The sequence below is a fragment of the Gymnogyps californianus genome, chromosome 27, assembly GCF_018139145.2.
Source record: "Gymnogyps californianus isolate 813 chromosome 27, ASM1813914v2, whole genome shotgun sequence".
Taxonomy (NCBI): Eukaryota; Metazoa; Chordata; class Aves; order Accipitriformes; family Cathartidae; genus Gymnogyps; species Gymnogyps californianus.
Window position 1 is genome coordinate 3,980,012 of NC_059497.1, and position 19,323 is coordinate 3,999,334.

Here is a 19,323-nt window from a genome sequence, read left to right on the forward strand (position 1 = left end):
AAATAGGTTTCATGGCTGAGCGGCAGCGCCGGAGGGCAGGCAGCCCAGATCCCAAACCAGCCTGTGTCGCCGTGACCAACTGACCCATTTGGCCTCGATTTTTAAGTGTTTTTCCCTCCTTGTTCAACTTCAGCCCAGGCAGCAGCCTCGCCGGGACAGCCGAGCCCCCCCGAGGGGCAGCGAGACTCCGGCGGGGGGCCATGGTCCCTTACTTGCATGGCACGGCATGGTATGGCACAGCATGGCACAGCACGGCATGGCTGGTGGTCCCACGGCAGGGCTGGGAGGCAGCGGGTGGCAGCAGGAGCGCCCAGGCCGCCCGAATTCGGAGGGCTGCCAGCTTCCACAGCCTCACGTCAACCCTGGGCAGCCGGTGCCCACCCCAGCCCCGCAGCCGGGAATTTGCGTCATTGATTTTCTCCTTTAGGAAAGTCGTGTCCCTGGGGCAGATGAAGCAGCTCGTGGGTCCCGGCTGCAGGGCAGAGCCTGGAGCAGGCGACGGTGCTGCAATGGGGCCAGGGTTTGTCCCATGGCTGCAGGAGCAGGACAGGGAGCTGGTGCCAGGCTACAGCACACCAGGACCTTGACCTGCTCCCTGGAACGAAGGACAGGGAGTCCTCTCGCATTTCCCCTCCCGGCACAAGGACCAAAGCAGGAGCACCCTGGGGCTGTCACTGAGCCGCCCCATGTCCCCAAGGCCAAAGAAGCCCTGCAGGCTCTGCGCCAGCCCCCCCGCCCCGTGCCTGCAGCTGGGAGCAGGATGGGGTGCAGGCACAGGGACGGGGGAACACGGCGTGGCTGTGAGCAGCTGTCCCCCGGGAGTGCCCTGTGGAGCACGTGATGGGGCAGCCGTCGCTCAGAAATGAAGACCTTTATTTACAGTAACAAACGAAAGAGACAAAAAAAATAAAATACCGTGACACTTCTCTCCCCAGCCCTTCAACGGGGCCGTTTTCCACCCTCACTCAGCCACGAGCCCTGTCCCCGGAATAGCGGGATGGGGCCAACAACTGCTGGGGGTCATTTGGCACCAACCATGCCACCCTGCCCCACTGCCCCCCGGGACGCATGGGGGTCGGTAACAGGTTGGCACGGCTCTGGGCTCTCCCCAGCCCTGGCCCCTGGCTGCAACCCTGCTGCAGGGTCCGGCGAAGGAAAAGCTTCTTCCCAGCCGGCGAAACAGGGAGGGGAGCAGGCTGTGTGTATTGCACTTGGCTGCCGATCTCAGCACGGAGGAGGGGCGGGGGCTGGCAGGATGCGTCCCACAGCACGGGACCCCGCAGCCTGGCTAAAGGCTTCGGCATCTCCCGGTGCCCGGTGGGCTCCCGGCAGGGAGCAAGGCTCTGTACTGCACCCAGCCTTGGAGGTGTCCTTGGGTGGGGGGAGGACGCTCCGTGCCACCCCCGTGTAAACCAGAGCAATGCACCCGGAGCACTGTCCTGGGGCAGCCCCAGGCAGCGGCAGCAGGACAGGCTGTCCCCAACACCGGGACCCTGGGGTGGCACCTGCGGGCTCTGCGGTGCACGGCGTGGGTGCTCCTGCTCTCGGCTCAGGTGGCAGGAGGCTCCCGTGATCCTTGGCAAAGCGGCCCGGTGCGGGGAAGAGGTAGAGCGTGACAGGATGCCGGCCGTCTCCGGAGCCCCCGCGGCCCTACAGATTCACCCTTCCCCAGGCAGGATCCGAGCCCGGCTCGCCAGCTCTGAGGATGAGGTTTGCAACGGGGGGATATCGCTCTCCTCCTTTGCCAGGCTCCGTCTTTCGGCGTTTCACACCAGCTCAGGAACTGGCTGGACCCTCAGCTGCTGCAGGAGAGTCTGGGGGGGACCCGCTCCTGGTCCCCCCCTCCGAGTGCGACCCCTCAGGAGGAGAAGCAGAGCCCGCAGCACTCCATGCAGATCTCCAGGCAGTCGGCCGACTCGCAGCAGGCGTCGATGATGCCGCAGTCCATGTCGCAGGGCAGGTCGCAGTCCGCGCACTCGCCCGAGTTGCAGCAGCAGCAGCAGATGCAGGAGTCCTCGGAGGTGCAGGAGCCGCAGGTGGCACAGTCCAGCACGATGTTGCAGAGGGTCAGGAACTCGCAGAAGAGGCAGGAGAGGATGCAGTGGACGCAGCAGTCTGCGGAGGAATGGCCAGAGAGTGGGCAGCAGGGACGGGCCTGGCTGGGTGAGAGCACCCAGCGGATGGATGCTCAGCCCCGTCAGGGTGGAAATCCTCCCGCAGGAATTAATGGAAGGGATGGGAAGAGGAGCTGGGAGCCAGGCACTGCTCCAGGGGCCTCCCTCAACACCCAAGGACATGCCCAGCTACCTGGGACATGCCCAGTCCCCAAGAGAGACCAGTTTTGGAGGACATGAGATGACCTCGCTCAGCACCTGCCCTGCAGAAGGCTGCCAGGAGGGGAGCTCGGCTGGTGCCCAGGTCCGGGGGTCCCGGTGGGCTCGAAGGATGCTACATGAGAGACCCCAAGGGATGCGGGGCCAGGGGAGAATGGCTGGAAAGGGACACACCCCAGGGAGAGCCGGTACCTTCTTGCGCCTCAATAGGGATGTGGGAAGAAGCCGACTTGGAGCTGCCCTTGCTCTTCTTGCTGCTCTGGCTGTTGATGGAGTGGTGCGACTGCAGCTTTCGGTGAGGCTTCTGGGTGCTGGGGAGGGGGCGGAAGACCCCGTTCCCCGCCTCCCCGTTGGAGCCGCCTGGATCCGGCCCCCGCCCGGCGCCGTTCTGCAGCAGGTGGGTGCAGGGGCTGGGGGGCTGCGGGGCTCCTCGCACCTGGGGCTGGCCTGGGGGGGGAAAGAACAGCACGTTACCCCCCCCCCGAACCCTCCCTGCAGCGCTCTGCCAGGGGAGAAACATGTGCCCGGTCCCCTGCCACTGCACAGGAACCCGGTCCCCGGCTGGACACGGGGTGGCCTCGTGGCTGGGAAGAAGTGATGCTAATAGATGCACGGTCCAAGAGGAGATGGAAAAGGAGATGCAGAAGAAGAGATGGCTGGAGGGAAGGAGACAGAGGCTCCAGAGAGAGGAAGGGATGAAAAAAGAGCAAGAAATAAAAACTTGTCATGAAGGACGTCCTGCAACTGCCAAAACTCAGCAGAGGACCTGGAGGAGGAGGTCTCCCGGGGTCCCAGCGCTGCTGGCACAGGCAGGAGGGATGAAGTCACCGAGGCTGACCGGAGTGGGCGCGGAGGCACAGCAAGGCACGCTCGCCTCGTGCCGAGCAGGGAAGAGAAGAGCCTGTGGCTGCTTCCAGCTGAGAGCCACCCCTGTGGCCAAGCCACCATCCCATGAGCCCTGGGCACGGCGCTGCCGGACGGAGCTCCTGGCCGTCCCCATCGCTGTCTGTAAAGCCAGAGAAGATGAAGCACCACTAGAGAGCCGGGCTGCTCATCTCCCCCGGACTGTGTGAACTGGCCACTTAATTAAAGGTCTCCCCAGCCTCTGGCTGAACTTCTCTGCAGGAGGAGGAAAATAACTATCTATCTGCTCTGTCTGCGCCTCCCTCCAGCCCTCGCCCGCTGCAGCCGTGAGAGAGGCTGGCGGCCCCGCGCCCCGCCGGGATGCTGCCGGAGCCAGCGGCACGGCTCAGCCCTTTGCTCCTGCCTGGCACCGCATCCCCACGCTGCCGTCCTTCTGCAGTGGGGGAGAAGACTGCGAACACAGCACAAGGGAGGGGGGTTCGAGCATCCACCCCCCCCCCCGCAGCAACGCCAATCGAATCCACAAATAAAGTCCCGCCTGACGGTACTTTGGCCAAACTTTGATTTTCCTCTCCCGTGGCAGTAAACAAGGGATGATTCAGGCAAGAGGCTTGAGAGCAAAGGCACCTCCAGCCGCCGGGGAACAGGAGCTGCTTTCTGCGTGGGGTGGCCGTGGGGCACGGGGAGACCAACAGGGTGGAGGGGGCACAGACGGTGTCTGTCCTGCACCCGCCCTCGCCGGCGAAAATAAAATAGATGGAGGTTAAAAAAACACAAGTGCGTGGACCCAACGCCTGGCTCTGCCAGACTGAGCTGGGCTCAGACCGCAGAGGAAGGTTTAACCGGGTGCTTGGGTGAAACGCTGCGTCTTTGACTTGCGCTGGGAAGGGAACTTAAAATAACTGGAGCTGAACGGGAAGAACAGGCTGGAAGCAGGAGGAGTGGGAGAAGGGCAGACAGGAGAAATGGAAAACAGGTCTTGGATAAAATGGGATGTGTGTCTCCCCCAAAAAGAAACTCCTGGGGTGTTGGCTTCCCATGCACCCTTCTCCAGTGCCCTCAACCTGCCCGCGCCCGAGTGCGTGCACCGAGCCAGCACCAAGCGGCACCGAGCCGGAGGGTGACCGTGGTGCCCCGGGGTTGCCCAGAGCCGCGGTGGGCAGGGGCTGAGCCCGCAGCGACCCGCGCAGCAGCCCAGCCCGGCAGTGTCCGACGGCAGCAAATACTCTGCAGCTTCGAGCGCTGGGTTTCTCCGGGGGTTTGCAGCAGGATGCAACATGCTCACTTTGGTGTTCTCCATTTCGCTGCATTCCTCAGATTAAACTGTTTGTAAATCAAAATCACGCTCTGGCTCCAGCCAGTGGCAGCGAAAGGCAGCCAGTAATCCCCCCCTCTAAGTTAGGAAAAATAGCTTCCATTTTTTAGGAGAGCCTTCAACTCACAGGAGCCCAAAGCTCTTCTAAAAGAGACATCTTCAACCCGAGGCTTAGGTGGAGCCGTGTATAATGCTCCCTAATAATATGGGTGTCAGGGCAGGAGCAGGGGGGAGCGGCCCACCCGACGGCCCCCACTGCATCCACCCACCAGCACCAGGGTGGGAAACCAGGCCTTTGGGGGAAAGCGCCTGCCTTCAGCTCTTCAACGACCAAAAACCTCCTGGACGTTCACTTTGTGTTTCACACCCGAGATGCTGCTCCCCGGCACAGCCGCGGTGCTGGCTCAGCTCAGGTTCCCCCATGGCAGCATCACTGGGGCTCGGCGGACAGATGCCCAGACCGCAGCGGTCCTCGCCCCGCTGTGACCCCCCCCGGCCATCGGCTCTGCCAAAGGTTGTCTTCCCAAGCCGCTAACAGGGCTTGGACAAACCGGCACGTCGTGGCCGCCTGAGCGGAGTCTGCTGCTCTCGCCTGAAACTCAACACCCAGAGATCCAAACCCGCAATCCCCACTTTGGTTGCTCCCGAACTGCCAGAAGACTGACTTATTTAAGAACCACGGCAGGCTTCGACCAGCAGTGCTGAGCCTCGGGGGAGCTGATCCTGGCACTGCTGGCGAAGGACGTGACCTTACACCCGACAGCCCCTTGCTGCCTGGTCCCTCCTGACCTTGCATGTGCCAGACTGGCACGAAAATGCCACCATCACCCCCTTCACCTTCCCATCGGGAGCCTAACTGTGCTCCCTAGGTACTGCCAAAGGGGGGGAATTTGCCCCCCACGAGCAATGGTGAGCCCCCCCATATCAGCAGCAGCGGGATGCACTGTGAGAAGCAGCCTGCAAAGCAAGGGATGCCGGAGGCGATGCTCCGCAGGGAGCTGAACCTCATTTCCCGAGGAGGAGAGGGGAAGGAGGGGGGGTTCCCTGCACCCAGCACCCAGGCAAGCTCGGATGCAGGCGGCCACCTTCCTCCCAGCCTTGGGACCTGTGGGGCGGCTGCCCCCGGGGGGGTGGGCTGGGGAGGGGGCTGCGTGGGGCCACGCCACGCAGGGTGCAGCAGGCTGCAGCGTGACTCAGAGGTGCAGAATGTCTGTGGGCAGCCGGCCCAGCTCCCAGATGCTTTGCAAGGGCTCGAGCTCTGGTTGAGGAAACGTGCGCTCTCCTCGCTCCACGTACACCGTCAGGAGGGCCTGGATTTTTGCCGTCCCCTCCCCTTCCCACCCCGCCTGCCCACTCTTCGAAGTTTGCAACCTCGTTCCCACCCTCCCTCTCCCCGTTGGGAAGCATCCATCCACTTTACGCCCCTTGGAAGGGAAAGCTGCACGCTTGCATCCAACAAAAGGGGAATGGCTGTGTGCGTAAGGGGCAGCCTGGGAGCAAAAACCCTCGGATCCAGGCTGGGGGCCAGGGAAAGGATGGACGGCGTGACTCCAGGAGAGCCTGGCCCCCGGTCTCCCATGTCTGCCAGCTCTGCTCTCCCGCCCCTGCAATGGGAAATGGAGCAAGGGCACCCCGGCCCCCACCTCTGCTCCTACCCCACCCCGGTATTTCTCACGGCAGGGGGACTGGCAGGTCCACAGCAGCAGAAATGGGGAGGTGCTGCTTGGCTTCACCAGTGCCTCCAGCAAAACCAGATCCTCAGTGCAGACAGCCCATCCCATCCCGTCCCCTGCTCATTCAGGCTTTGCACCAGCCTCACCCTTGCCCTGGATATGCCAAGGCAAGAGCTGTCCCAACGGGAGCCACCTCCCTTTGCTCCAGCAAACGGCTGTGGCACTCCTCTCCTGTGGCTGTGACCACGGAGCCCGTTCTGCCGGGGGCTCTCCTCTCTCCTGCTGTGGCTTCGGGGAATGCTCCATACAGCAGCCAGCTCCTTCCCCCAGGGACCGGTCCCTCTTCCCACCATGGCATCCCAGCAGGACCCCAACACGACCAAGAGCTCCTCCAGCCACCTGCCCTCCTCCTCCTCTGCCTCCAGCCGGTCCCAAGGACGAAGGCAGCGAGAGGCATCACGGCACTGCTGGATGCCACCCTCCGCTTTCCCCCGGCTCCCGGTGACTCATGCTCAGTTAAAGCCTTTTGCTTTGATGTGGGGAAGTGCAGAGCGAGGAGGAGACGGCTTCCCACCACAGCTGCCCGCCTTTTTAATGAGCCCTGTTACTGATCAGCCGGCAGCAGCCCAAAGCACGGGCACCCAGAGGTGTCCGGAGCTGCACGTGCTGCCGTGGAGGGAAACACTCACATGTCACAGCTTCGGGAGCACCTGCGAGCTCGGCGCGGGGGCCCTTCGTCAGGACTTTTCGGGACTCGTCATCTTCCAGGGGTTTCTCCTTCTTCGGCGCCACGGGACCAGCAGCGGGGCGGGTGGGCGGCCGGGGCTCTGCCGACGGTGCCGCTGGCGTCTGCCTCGGCGAAGGGCGCGAGGTCTCGCCCGCCTCTGCAAGAGAAACAGGGTTGGAGCTGAGCACCCCGGGCTGCACCGCGCCGTGGGGAGAGACCTCAGTCACCCAAACCCACAGCAACCCGCAGCACATCCCCAGCCGCTGCAAACGGCACCGGTCGGTGCTTTGGAACTCTGATTTCGGGCATGAGCCAAATCCAGCTGCCCCGGTTGCTTTTGCAGCCACAGTGCGGGGGGGAGAGCTGGAGCACTGCAAGGGATTTTGGGCTACTTGGGATGGGCATCGGGGCTGCATCACTCTGCAGCCGCTCACCCCACTGCAACGCCAGCGGTTCGGCAGCACCCTCCCAAAAACCTTCCCGAGGTCCCACATTCCTTCTCTAAAAAGCCAGGGGATCTGGTTACACTCAGCGGTTCAAGCTGGATTTTTCATTCCCCCTTCCCATGAAAGGGCCAGTGTCTTCCCTGCGGGAGCCGGCTGCCACCTCCCCTCATGTTCCCGCTTGCTCTGGGAGAGGAGCAGCCCCTGTGGGACCCCCTCGATGGGGCAAGCAAAACCCGAAACAAGAGAAGTGTTATTCCCCGTGGGGTTAAACCCCAATGCCACACAACCCCTTGCAGAAACCCAGCGAGGAGAAGGCATAACCACCTCCCGCAGAGCCAGCACTGTGGGCTGGGAGCTGGCTGCCCCTCCACGGCGGGGTGTCCAGGGGGGCTGCAGGGTGTCCGGGGGGGCTGCAGGGTGCTCAGTGCGATGCTATGCTCCCCCACCCGCCACGAGCCCCCTCCTCGCCGCCCCATCCCTCTCCCCGTCCCTCTCCCCAGCACCTGGAATAGCAACCGCTTGCACAACAGGGGCTGGACCGCACTTTATATAAAACTAAATTATAGCTTGGGCGAAGGGAGGGAGACCAAAGACCCATAATTTCCCTGGCTATAACAAGAGGTCCTACACGCAGGCAGGCAAGGGCGGGTGGGGGAAGAGAGACCTTGGACACTTCATTATACTCAATATAACAAGAGGTCCTACAAGCAGGAGCCGGGGAGGAAGGCAGGCAGACCTCACACGTATAATTATAGGGACTATAACAAGAGGCCCTACAAGGGAGGCGGAGGGCCCCATCAGCACCCGGGGGTCGGCAGGAGCCTGGACATGCTGCAGAAGGGCTGCAACCAGCCTGGAGCGATGCTTGCTCAGCTCCCAGCTCCGCTACATCCAACATGCTCATCCACCTGCCTCAGTTTCCCCACAGGACCATCCTCTCCGCCCTCCCCAGGATGCCGATCCAGCCTGGGGTACCGGAGCTCCTGCGACAGGGGGTTTGCTGGGAAGGAAAGCTCATCCTGATGCAGAGCCCTGCTCGCAGCTCTCACAGGCGAGGCAATTTTGGGGGCTCAACCAAGGGAAATTCAGCAGCTCCAGCTGAATTTTGCACAGCAACGTTGGCTCCAAATCCCAGGCGGAGTGGGAGTACGCGAGCCCCAGAAAGGAGAAAACTCATTCCCATGCCCCTGGAAAGCCCAGGGCAAAACAGAGAGGAGCAGAGAGCAGGCTGTCATCTACCTATAGGTGTTTGCACATAGGCGTGGTGTATAGGTGAATAATAACCACATGTTGCTGCATCCACGTCCTCTGTCATGTCCCAACCCGGACTGGCCTGAGTCAGACCTGCGGCATTTAGTCAGCGCCTGATCTAAAGCCTGTAAAAACCAGACATGAAAACCCTGACGGCTGAGGAGCTCTGGACGAAGCCCTGAGTCAGAGGTGCCCGGTGCAGAGCACGGAGGGTGCAGCTCCTGCGTGGTCCCTGGGAAGGGATCCAAGCCTCCAGGCATCGGCGTAGCCAGGGAGCTGCTCCAGTTTCTGCTATGAGATGCTTGGAGTGTGCTCAGGGCTTAAAAATCAACAGCCAAGACTTTGGGCTTGCCCAGAGCAGCTCCATCACCACCAGATCCCCTGCCCTGCTCTCACCCCCGAGGTCAGCGCTCCCCTCTGCAGCGAGTGATTTACACTGGGAAAAAGAGCTGGAAAATCAGGTGCTGCAAGCGGGAGAAGGGCTGGCAGCTGCTCTGGGCATGGGGAGAGCTCCAGCTGATCCCTGCCTCTGCCATGGCCGCCCTGCGCTGCCTCCATCACATCCCTCACCCCCTCCATGCCCGTTCCCGAGGGGCTGAGGACAAGGATGGTCTGTTTAGACCCTCAGCTCTGCGAGAAAGCAGCGGCACTGGGCCGTATGGATGGTGAGCGTGCTGGTCCGCTGACTATTGAGACAAGGCTCGTTTTTGCCATGTCCACTTCACACATATAATTACCCTGCACAACAAGAGGTCTCACACACAACCACAGCGATGCAGGGAGGAAGATGGCAATTAAATTAAATCCCCCTGGAACAAGCTGGCCAGAAGAGAGACAAAAATAGACAGGAAAGAAATTTGGGTAAGCTGGTCCTTCCCTGCCTTATACAGCCTTGCTTCCCTGTTGCTGCACGTCCGTGGGGAGCATACAGACGGCGCTGACCCCCAAGTGCATGGCATCCCCTGGGAGTGAGATGGAGAAGGGCTGTGTCTGCTCTCGTGGTCGCAGCCTGACCCCGGGGCAGGGCTGGGGACAGCCGGACACGTGTGGGCTCAGCACAAACCCTGCAGGCTCCTGCCCCACAGCTGCCTGCGCTGCTGGTTTGCTGGGTCTGGGCACTTCCCAAGCACCTTCCGACCCACAGGGAAATGCAGTGGGAATGCACAAGGAAATACTTGTGCACTGGGCATGCATGAGCACAGTGGCTCTCAAACAAGCCTGGAAAAATGCACCCAAGGAAGAGGCATCACCCCTGACGGCACAGGGACAGATGGATAGATCACCGGCACCGGCACAGACGCTGGGGCACAGGCTTGTCCCGCAGCTGCCTGGCTCCCCCTCCTCCTTTAAATACCCCCTCCGGCCCCTGCTCGCAGGGTGCTCATGCTGCTCTGCTTGGCACTGCCAGGCATCTCTTACAGACCAGGACGGGCACACGCACACGACATGCAGCTCCGCAGGGGTCCCGTGCAGATAATCCCCTGCCCCCTTGGCTGCGTGCCCTCATCGCTCCTCTAAACGCTCGCTTTGGGGCACAAAGCCCCCCGAGAGAGGGGTTCCTGCTCCCCCAACCACACTAAGCTGAGCAGAGAGGGGGAGCGGGGAAAGAGGCGCGGGGAGGAGCAGCTCCATCCCTCCATCGCTGGGGTCTGGCAGGGGGTCCCCCGGCAAGGTGAGGCCCCTCTGGGGTCCCCTCTCCCTGCTGCCACCAGGGCAGGGACTGGCTTCTTCCCTCCCCTGCTATTACCTCGTTGCCACCAGAACAAGACCAGGCTTGACCTAAATCTGTTGGGTTTAAAACCAACCACAAGCCCGGGCAAAACACAGACGAAGCCGTAAGGAGAGCTGGTCCTCAGGATGGGACATCCATTCCCTTCCCCGCCTGCACCCCCATAGCAGCTGCACCCCCAGCCCCTTCCCGGCCGGGGCAAACGCTCATCACATGGCAGAGAAACAGCCTGGGACGAGAGTCCAGGTCTCCGCTCCCCCATTCTGCACCACCTTTGGTAAAACACAAGGGACAAACGAAGGTAACGTGGCACAGGGAGAGCGACTCACGTGTTTTGTTTATGAGAACAGAGATAATACGGCATTTAAAAATAATAAGCCAGGCTTCAATAAATCACAGCGCTGCCGTAAGGTACAAAAGATTAGGAAAGGCGATAGACGTGGAACTACTTTCTTTGCCTCCTGGTTGCCAAGCCCAGGAGATGCACACAGGTCAGGTTTTCTGACTATTCTCCCCATTTACAAAGTCCAAACCCACCCATCATAAAAGCCCCAAGACATCAGTGAGCTCCAAAGTCCACCAAACATTGCAGGAGTTGAGAAAAAAAGGCGGGAGGAGAGGATAGATCTTAAGCTGAAAGGTTTCATTGGCTTTAACCGAGTATCTTGTAATACTCCTGCAAAGTCAAACATAGAAAATGTCCCTCTGGGAGCAGCGGCTGCGGGAAGGACCGCTTTACATGGCCAGTGTCTGCAGGAGCTTCTGGGGCAACCATCAGTTGTTCTGATCCGGGGAAAAAGTATTTGTGCTTTGGGTGGGAGGTGCGCTTAATTCCCGATGAGCTTGCAGGACTGAGCTAACCCATCCCCGAAAAGCTGGACAAACAAAAGGAAAGAGCAGCGCGTCAGCAGCTGGTGAGAGCGCTCGCCTGCGCCAAGCTGGGATGGGGCAGAGCCGCTCCGGCAGCACAAACAAGAGCCACACCGCGGGCAGCACAGCCACAGCGTCTTACGGCTCACAGGGACCTGTGGGTTTCCTTCTCTGCAGCCGGTTGTGGTGCCCAGACCCCCAGCTGGGAAGGCACAGAGGATGTGGGAAGATGCAAAGCTGGAGCCGTGCTTTTGGGTCAAACCCACCCAGGTTGTCCCATGGCTCCTGCTTGAGCTTTCCTGAGCTGTAGCTTAATGCAACAGACGATCTGCGTGGCTGCTTGGGATCTCTGATTTATCTGCCCCTCTTCTACCCAAGTGCCTTTGGCTCAAGAGAAAGAAATCCGGCGGCAGGAGATGGATGGACACCTCAGCAGCGTGGCAAGTACCCGTCACCGCTGCCCCACACGTGGCTGCATGCCAGCGACAGGCAGCACGGGAGAGAAAAATGCCTCCAACACCCAGCAGCTAAAGACAGGCTTGGACTGGTGAGCTCAGAAGCAAATCCCACCTCTTTAGCGGGCAGCGTGTTTGCATTAGGTGGTGTCAACCCACTGCAAAAGGGAGGGAGAAGGGTCTCGACACGTCTGGATCCACATCTGAGCTCTTCTGGACCTGAAGAGCATCCAAACCTAACGCCATGGGTCGCGACTCCTGCTGACGTGGAGATGCTCAGGAGTCTCCCGTCCCCCCTTCTCTCTCCCTTTAATCCCTCAGGAATGGCTGGTCAGGGACGAGATAATGTTGGATGGAGACACAAACAGAGACAGTCTAGTGAGGCATTTGCCATTAACAACACGCTACCTTGCAGCAATATTTAGTTTGGGAGCTTTCTAATCTGTTTTATGCAGATAAAATGAGCGTGTAATCTCTCTTGGTTTTCCCGTACATGCTGCCTGGCCCAATCAGGTGCCTGTCTGACCTATTCAAGGGATATTTTAGAGCTTGATTAAGTGGTTTCAAGTGCAGAAGAGACGGCACTGAAGCAAATCCTTCCAATCCCATGAGCCAGGCTGGAGGAGAGGAAAGCAAAATTCTGGTTTGAAAGTTTGCTCAACTGGGAAAAATCCAAATGGCTTATTTACATTCAGTCTGAAATTAATGCACTAAAGCATTTTCAGATTCTATGATATTCAGGGAAAGGAAAAGGAGGGTGGGAGGGGAAGGAGGAGAAATGCCCAGAGCTCCTGAGCACGCCCGGGACAGATCCAGCACAGCTTTGCTTCCCTCACGGAAAGCGTTTGCCCCAGTGTCTCTCTGCTCACCTGGCCAATGCTTTGGATAAACAGTTCAGTTCTGGGACAATGAGGAATCCAGTCAAAAAAATATTGGTTTCTATGAAAAGTTACTTCCTAAATGCAAAAAAGCAAAACAAAGCAAAAAAACCCACAAAACCCCAAATAGCTTGCCAGCCTGCGAGTTGTTATTATTTGTTATTTATAGCCATTGGGTGGGTAGGAAGAGAGGAATTTCGGGCCGGCCAGACAGGCCAGGACCAGCGTCTATCCAGTCTGTCCGCGTTAGGCATTCGACCTCGGCTGAAAGCTCCTCCGGCGACAAAACCCCGACTCCAGGTTTGGGGTGCAGACCCCGTGCCAAGGTGTCCCTACAAATCCCATCACCCAAAGGTCCTCGTTGACTCAACCGGCTCCTGCAAAGGAGGCGCAAACAAATCCTCATGGAAGAATTGCTCCTACCTGAGAGCAAGGACACCGGGGTGGTGGGGATAACCCTCGAGAAGGGGTTTCAGGGAAGATAAGAAATAAAATCACTGCATGCATGAAGCATGCACCTCTGTCATTGCAGCAATGGTGAGGAACTATTCCTTATGCAGTAAGGATATTTTTTATATATATATATATATATATATATATATATTAAGGCAGCATTCGGGACTGCAGCTGCAGGTGCAAGGGAAGAAGCAATCTCTAAGCCTAAACTGGAGACAAGGGACAACGCGACTTGCCCCAGGACACAAACCAGACCCAGCAGGACCAGGTTTCTGCCGCCAGCTGCCAGGCCAGCCCATCTCCCAGCGTCAGGCCTGGCCTCTGCCTAAACCAAAGAGCAACGTATAACATCCCAAACACACTGCGGGGCCAAGGAGTGGAGAAAAACGATGGGGAAAAACAAAGGGTCAGAGACGCAGCCTGGGGTCGAGTCACCTTTCATTGAGTTTGAGAAGCACCGTGCCGGCTCGGTGCTCCCCGGCACAGGCTAACCCTCCGTGCTGGCCAGAAGGATGTAAAACCCCCATGCCATGGGAGCCTGGCATGGAGGAAGGATGCAGGAGGAGATCCTGCGACATCCTGGGTGTCCTTAAGGACAAGCAATTATCCTTGAAGCCTGGAAAGCGGCTAACGCGATGCCTATCAGATCCAAGGAGATTCTGGGAATTACAGAGCAAGGAGCCACATCGCTGTGCTGGGGAAAATTATGGAGAGTCTAATTAAGGACCATGCCAGTACAGTAATTGCGTAACCTTACGGGGTCAAGCCAGCACAGGTTCTGCCAGGGAAAATTTGTGTCTTTCTAACCTGCTAAGAGTCCTTAAAAAAAGTTAATTGAAGAGCAGATAAATGTGAGCTGGTGGACATCATTATTAACAAGAATAATAATTTGCACTTACGCAGCACCTTTCATCCTGAGATCTACCCTGTGTACAGTTTTAAGCCAGTGCCCATCATACATTACCCAATCTCCATGTATTTTACATCAGAACAGCTGCAGCTCTAAGCCGCTGTGAAACGGAACCTTATCGCTGCTCGGTCCGGCGGGGAAACTGAGGCACGTAAAAGGGGTTTGCCCAAAGCAACATCCTATGGCGACGAAGCCCAAAACTTTGCAGTCCTGGCACTCAACTTCCAGCTGGCGTGCACGCTTGCCACGTTGGGATTTCTTCTAAGCACAGACCCCAAAGCAGCTTCGGAGGAGCTGCAGCGTGGCCTGAACGGGGCCAGAGCGAGGTGAAAACAGGCTCTTCTGCAAAGGTCAGGGCACAGCTCGCAGGGCAGCAGCGTGCCTGCTCGCTGAAGGAAGGCGGTGAGGCCAGCCAACGATGAAGCCATTCGGGTGGAGCGAGTAATTGCTCCTGGAGCCAGCCAGTCGACCCGCTTCCTCGCGATGCGAAGGCGCAGCTGCTGCGGGGAACGCGCCGCGCCGGCAGCCCAGCCCTGGCACCGAAAGCAGCTGAACCGGGTGAGCACCATCCTGCCCCGGGCACGGCCGCCCGCGCCGGGGGAAGGAGCCGGTGCTGGGAGCCTCCTGCGCACCCACGGGGAGCACTCCAAGAGAGGATGGGACTGGGGTGAAAGCGCTTCCCGAAGCTACTGCCCGCTCCCTGATCCGCCCTGTCGCAGAGCCGGGGATGCATCAGTTGAAAGACAGTGGGACAGCATCAGAGCGAGGGGGGAACCTTCTCCCCAAGTCAAACACCAAGTCCAGCGAGGCTGCCAAAGCCTGGCTGAAGATCAGAGATGGGCGAAAGCGTGCGTGCATGCGCTTGCAGTGGGAAAAGCCTGAAGATTGGGATTCGGGACAAAAAAAAATCCCAATCACCCCGTCCCTGCTGCTACGCAATAGCTCACTTCCACCAGTACAACCCGAGCGTGGCACCCTGGGGGGGGGACACGGGAAGGGGCTGCCGGCACCGGGAGGGACCGACGTGGCTCGATCCCGCAGCCTGGGGAGGCTGCCGGTGCCCATCCCGCAGGAGGCTGTGCAGGACACGGCCTGAGCAATGCAGAGCTCTGGGAAAAATCAGAAAAACTACAGAAAACGCCCAGAGGACAGCTTGGGTTTCTGCAACTAATAGACTCAAGCAGGCGCTTTCCAAGGAAATTCAATAAGGAGCTGGAGCGGGACCGGGACGCCGGGGCGGCAAGCAGCACAGCCCCGAAGGGCCTGCTTTGTTTTGCTCAAAACCAGAAACATTTGAAAAAAGCCAGAAATTGGCCTTTTTTGGGGGTTTTTTGAGTTTTGTTGTTGTTGTTTTTCAAAGAAAAGAAAAAAATGAAGCATTTTCATGAGGAGGCGAGAAACTTTGAAAGAAAAACAGAAATGAATCTTTTGGTGCAAAAAGTCTTTATCTGGGGTAAAAAAAAATTAATTTTGTTTCTTTTAGGGCTCACTCTTATTTTGGCTCCTTTGCACTTACAGGACGTCTGCATGCAAATCTGCAACCAGTTGCATTTAAATCAGTGCTAAGACAAGCAAAGACCCTTTTATTTTGACCTTGGAGGGGGTTGCCTTTGTTTCTGTCCCCCTCCCAGGGCAGGACAGCGTCCCCGTAATGGGCACCCGAGCGATGGTGGCACTGACTCCTGCCCAGCCTTCCCCGTCCGCAGCCCCACAGTGCTTGGGGCATCCATGGGTGCTCAGGACCCCAAGCAGGGTGGCAGCACCCTTGTGCAGGCAGCTGGACCTCAGTATTTCGGGCGAGCGGGGCAGAGCCGCCCACCATTCTGAAGGCTGCGTTGTTGCCAACAGCTTTGCACCTTCTGTTACACCTCGGGGCAAACTTCTTGGGAACAGGCAGAAAGAATTAAAGGAAAAAAAAGTGCACGTGTGTGTGTGTGTGTGTGTGTCCCATCCCTGCCCAGCTCCAAGCAAAAAGCCGCGGAGCTGCCGGCGCCTGCGGCCAAGCCGGGACACAGACACGGAGATGGGACATGGAGGGGGACACAGTGGTGGCCCCACACAGCAGATGTCCTGCTGGGAAGGGAAAGAAGGGATGTGGGAGTGAGCAGAGTCAAACCCGAGGGAAAGGTTTTTCTTCTGGAGATGGGTTTGCCTCAAGCATCTTTACATGGGTTTGCTTCCCATAAGGAAAGCCCCTCTCCCACTGTCCCTGTTCCCCCTCCTCTTCCTCCCTCTGAAGGGAAGGAAGGACAAAAATAATCTCATCAGCCAAATGGCTTTCTGTTTTTCTCCTGTTTTCTGTTAATTCCTCAAAAAAATAATTATACTCCATGTACTCCACATAGGCAGACAATTGCCTCTTCTCTCTGAGGCTCCTCTGCAAAGTACATCGGCTATTTCAAGGGTTTGGTTTGCAACGTGCCCGTCCCTCCCAGGCGGGAGGAGGCTGCGGCAGCACCGGGCCCACCTCCAGAGATGCCAAGGAACAAACTCCGAGAAACGGGCTTCGTCTCAGATTGGGAAATAGGACCAAGCATGGCAATGCAAACCCGACCCTGCCCACGACGCACTAACTTGGACCAAACCACTCTGGCACCTCAGTTTCCCCATTTATTTCACAGGCTCGGTGTTACCAAATTAGCTGGTCTAATTTGCAAAGCATCGGAAAGGGAGTCGAGCAAAAATTCCCAGGCTCCGTAGTGTGTGACAGAGCCCCTGGATGCTGCCCAAGCGATAATGGCTCTGCACCGAAACGTCACGAAGCCAAACAAGCACGAAAGACAAACCGGACCCTGTCCATTCACTGGTCACCAAAAAAACAGAAAGAAAGAAAGAAAGAATTGATGTGAGCAAGAATTCAAAGCTCAAGATGTGCAACCGGAAAGCTGCTCTCTCAGACAGGACAGGGATATTCTCTCAGCATGAAATTTGGCCCCCGGAGCCCGGGCAGATGGAAATCGGTGTCCTGGAGACGCCCTTGGCCCCCCCAGCTTTGCACGCTGCGAAAGGGGGGTCTAAAGGAGGCAAATTTGGTCCAGCTCTGCTTGGGTTCACCCACCTTGGGTCCACGCTCCCCTCTGGGAGGAGCTGGGGAAGAGGAGGGTGGGTTAGGGGCTGGTTTGGGATGGAGGTGACACCCCTCCACCACGGACACACCACATCGGGCACTCACGGATGCCCCCGGGCTCCCAGACATTGGACGCCTTGGCCGGGTCCCACCGCTCCTGCTCAGGACACCAGTACAACCGGGAGGCTGAACCATGCTCTACCTACACATCATTCCCGTGCGGCCAGCGGCTGGGAATGCAGAAAAGCTGCAAGGCCATTTTTTCCCCCGACGCATTTAACAGATTTCTGAACCACTTTTTAAAATAACCCACACTTGATCTTACAGTAGCTAGCACACAGCGCTCCTCCTAACCCAGGCTGGTGGCAAGTTCCCCTGCAAAAACTTTTTTGCACTAGGTCCGTGCATTAACAGTTCACCGTTTCCCACCTGGAGAGGAAAGGCAATGGAAGGAAATCCAGAGAAATAAGCTCCGTGCAGCCCCTGCAGCTGCCTCGGCCCCGGGACGCGGCTGCAGCACAAAGTAGCATAAGAGTTCAGCCTGGAAGCAGAGCCTGCAGCATCCAGCTGGAAAAGCAGGGGGAAGAGAACAAGAGGATGTATTCTCCGAAACTTGGGCCCAGCCGCGCTCCGGGCCAAAGCCAACAAGGGGAGAGATCCAGCTGTGCTAAGCTCGGTTTCTGTGCATCACCATGCCCGGTGCTCCCGCAGCACAGCTCCTGCCTGCTCACCCTGCTGCCCGGCAGCCACTTTTGGAGCACGCAGGGAGCTGGTCCCGGGGTGGATTTGGCCCCTTTTGTGTCTGGTCTGACAGCACACAACAGGGTGTTCCACCTCTCGCCATCAGCTTCCTGCTCCAGCATTTTTTTCTCTCGCATCAGGACTTTTAATGCAGTTTCCACACGTGAACCTTGGCGGGGACCGACCACCGTGGGACACCAGCGCAGGTCCTCACGACCCAGGCAGAGCCACCACACCGCCCAGACAATTGAACGGCTCAGCTTTACCCCATGGAAAAACTGAAGAGTCCCAAAACTTTTCAATCCACTTCTCCGTGGCCTGATCCTGCCCCCCTGCATCCCACTCAAGAACCCCAGGGAGTCGTGTGGGGTAGGGAAGGGGCCCCCCCAGCCCAGCCCAGACCCCCGGGTTGCAGAACAGCCCCCAACCCCTCGCACCCGTCCCTCGGGGGTGTTTTTAACCCCTTCGGCTTGCGCTGGCCCCGCGCCCCGGCTGCCCTGTGCGCTTGGCCGAGTGACAGAAACTGCTGCGAAGTTTGTGCTGCGAACTCCCCCCGGGCCCGCCTGCATCTGCTGTGCTCGCACCGCGCCAGGCACACGCACACACACACACACACACACACACAGTCAGGGGTACAAACACACAATCAGCTGTACACAACCTTGCACACACACACACTCGGGCTTTCCTGGACACACAACTCAGGCACCCCCCCTCCCCCAGCCGTGCACACACACAGCTACGCACACCCCCTCTCCCACGCATCCACACCCCCCAGCCACGCACACACTCCACCATACATCCCCCCCACCCCCGCAACCCACGCACCCCTCTGCTGTCCACCCACAACACCCCCCCCCCGCACCGTCTCCAGCAACGCACCCCCCGCGGGGCACCCCCCAGCCGTGCACACACACCCCCCCCCCCCAGCCGTGCACCCAGCCGTGCACCCACGCCCCCACACACTCCCCCCCCCCCAAGCCGTGCAGACCCCCCCCGCCCCCCAGGCAGCAGCCCCGCGTACCTGACGGCGGGGCCGGCTCGGTTCGGCGGGGCTCCGGGCGGCTCGGCCGGTGGTTGCTGGCCTGGGACATCGGAGAGGGGCGCGGCGGCTGCGGCGGGGAGAGAGGGCTCAGTGCGGGCCGGCGCCGGCCCCGCCGCCCCGGGCGCCGCGCTCACCTGGGCCCCGCGGGGCGCCGCGCCTCGGCTCAGCCCCGCGCCCGCCCCCGCCCGCGCCGCGCATCCCCCGGCCCCGCCGGCAGCAGAGCGCCGGTAGCGCTCACCGCCCCGCCGCCTCCCAGCCCCGCCGCTCCGGCGACCTATAACGAGCCGGTCGGGGGCGCAGGGTTGGGTTTGGGTTTGGTTTTTGTTGGGTTGGTTGGGTTTTTTTTTTTTTAAAAACTCCGATTCCTTCAAAAAAATTAAAATTTAAAAAAAAAAAAAAAAAGGCTGCGAGAACAAACAAACAACCACCCGCGTCCGCCGCGCTCCGCGGAGCAGGAGGGGGAGGAAAAGTTTCTTTTGGGGGATGGAGCAGAGCCGGGGAGGGGAGAGGCGCAGGGCAGGCAGAGGTTGCTTGGCTCCCAGGGCCAGCCTCGAAATTGGGAT

The 19,323-nt window shown here is 59.3% G+C and overlaps 1 protein-coding gene across 1 annotated transcript; it reads right to left on the reverse strand.

Annotated features, from left to right (window-relative positions):
• Positions 1–1,858: 1,858 nt before the first annotated feature.
• Positions 1,859–18,809, reverse strand: MDFI (MyoD family inhibitor). The gene is made up of 4 exons (XM_050911171.1): positions 18,740–18,809; positions 6,875–7,069; positions 2,526–2,780; positions 1,859–2,115 (listed from the first exon to the last, which is right to left on the reverse strand). The coding sequence occupies exons 1-4, from the start codon at positions 18,807–18,809 to the stop codon at positions 1,859–1,861; spliced, it is 777 nt and encodes a 258-aa protein (XP_050767128.1).
• Positions 18,810–19,323: the final 514 nt, after the last annotated feature.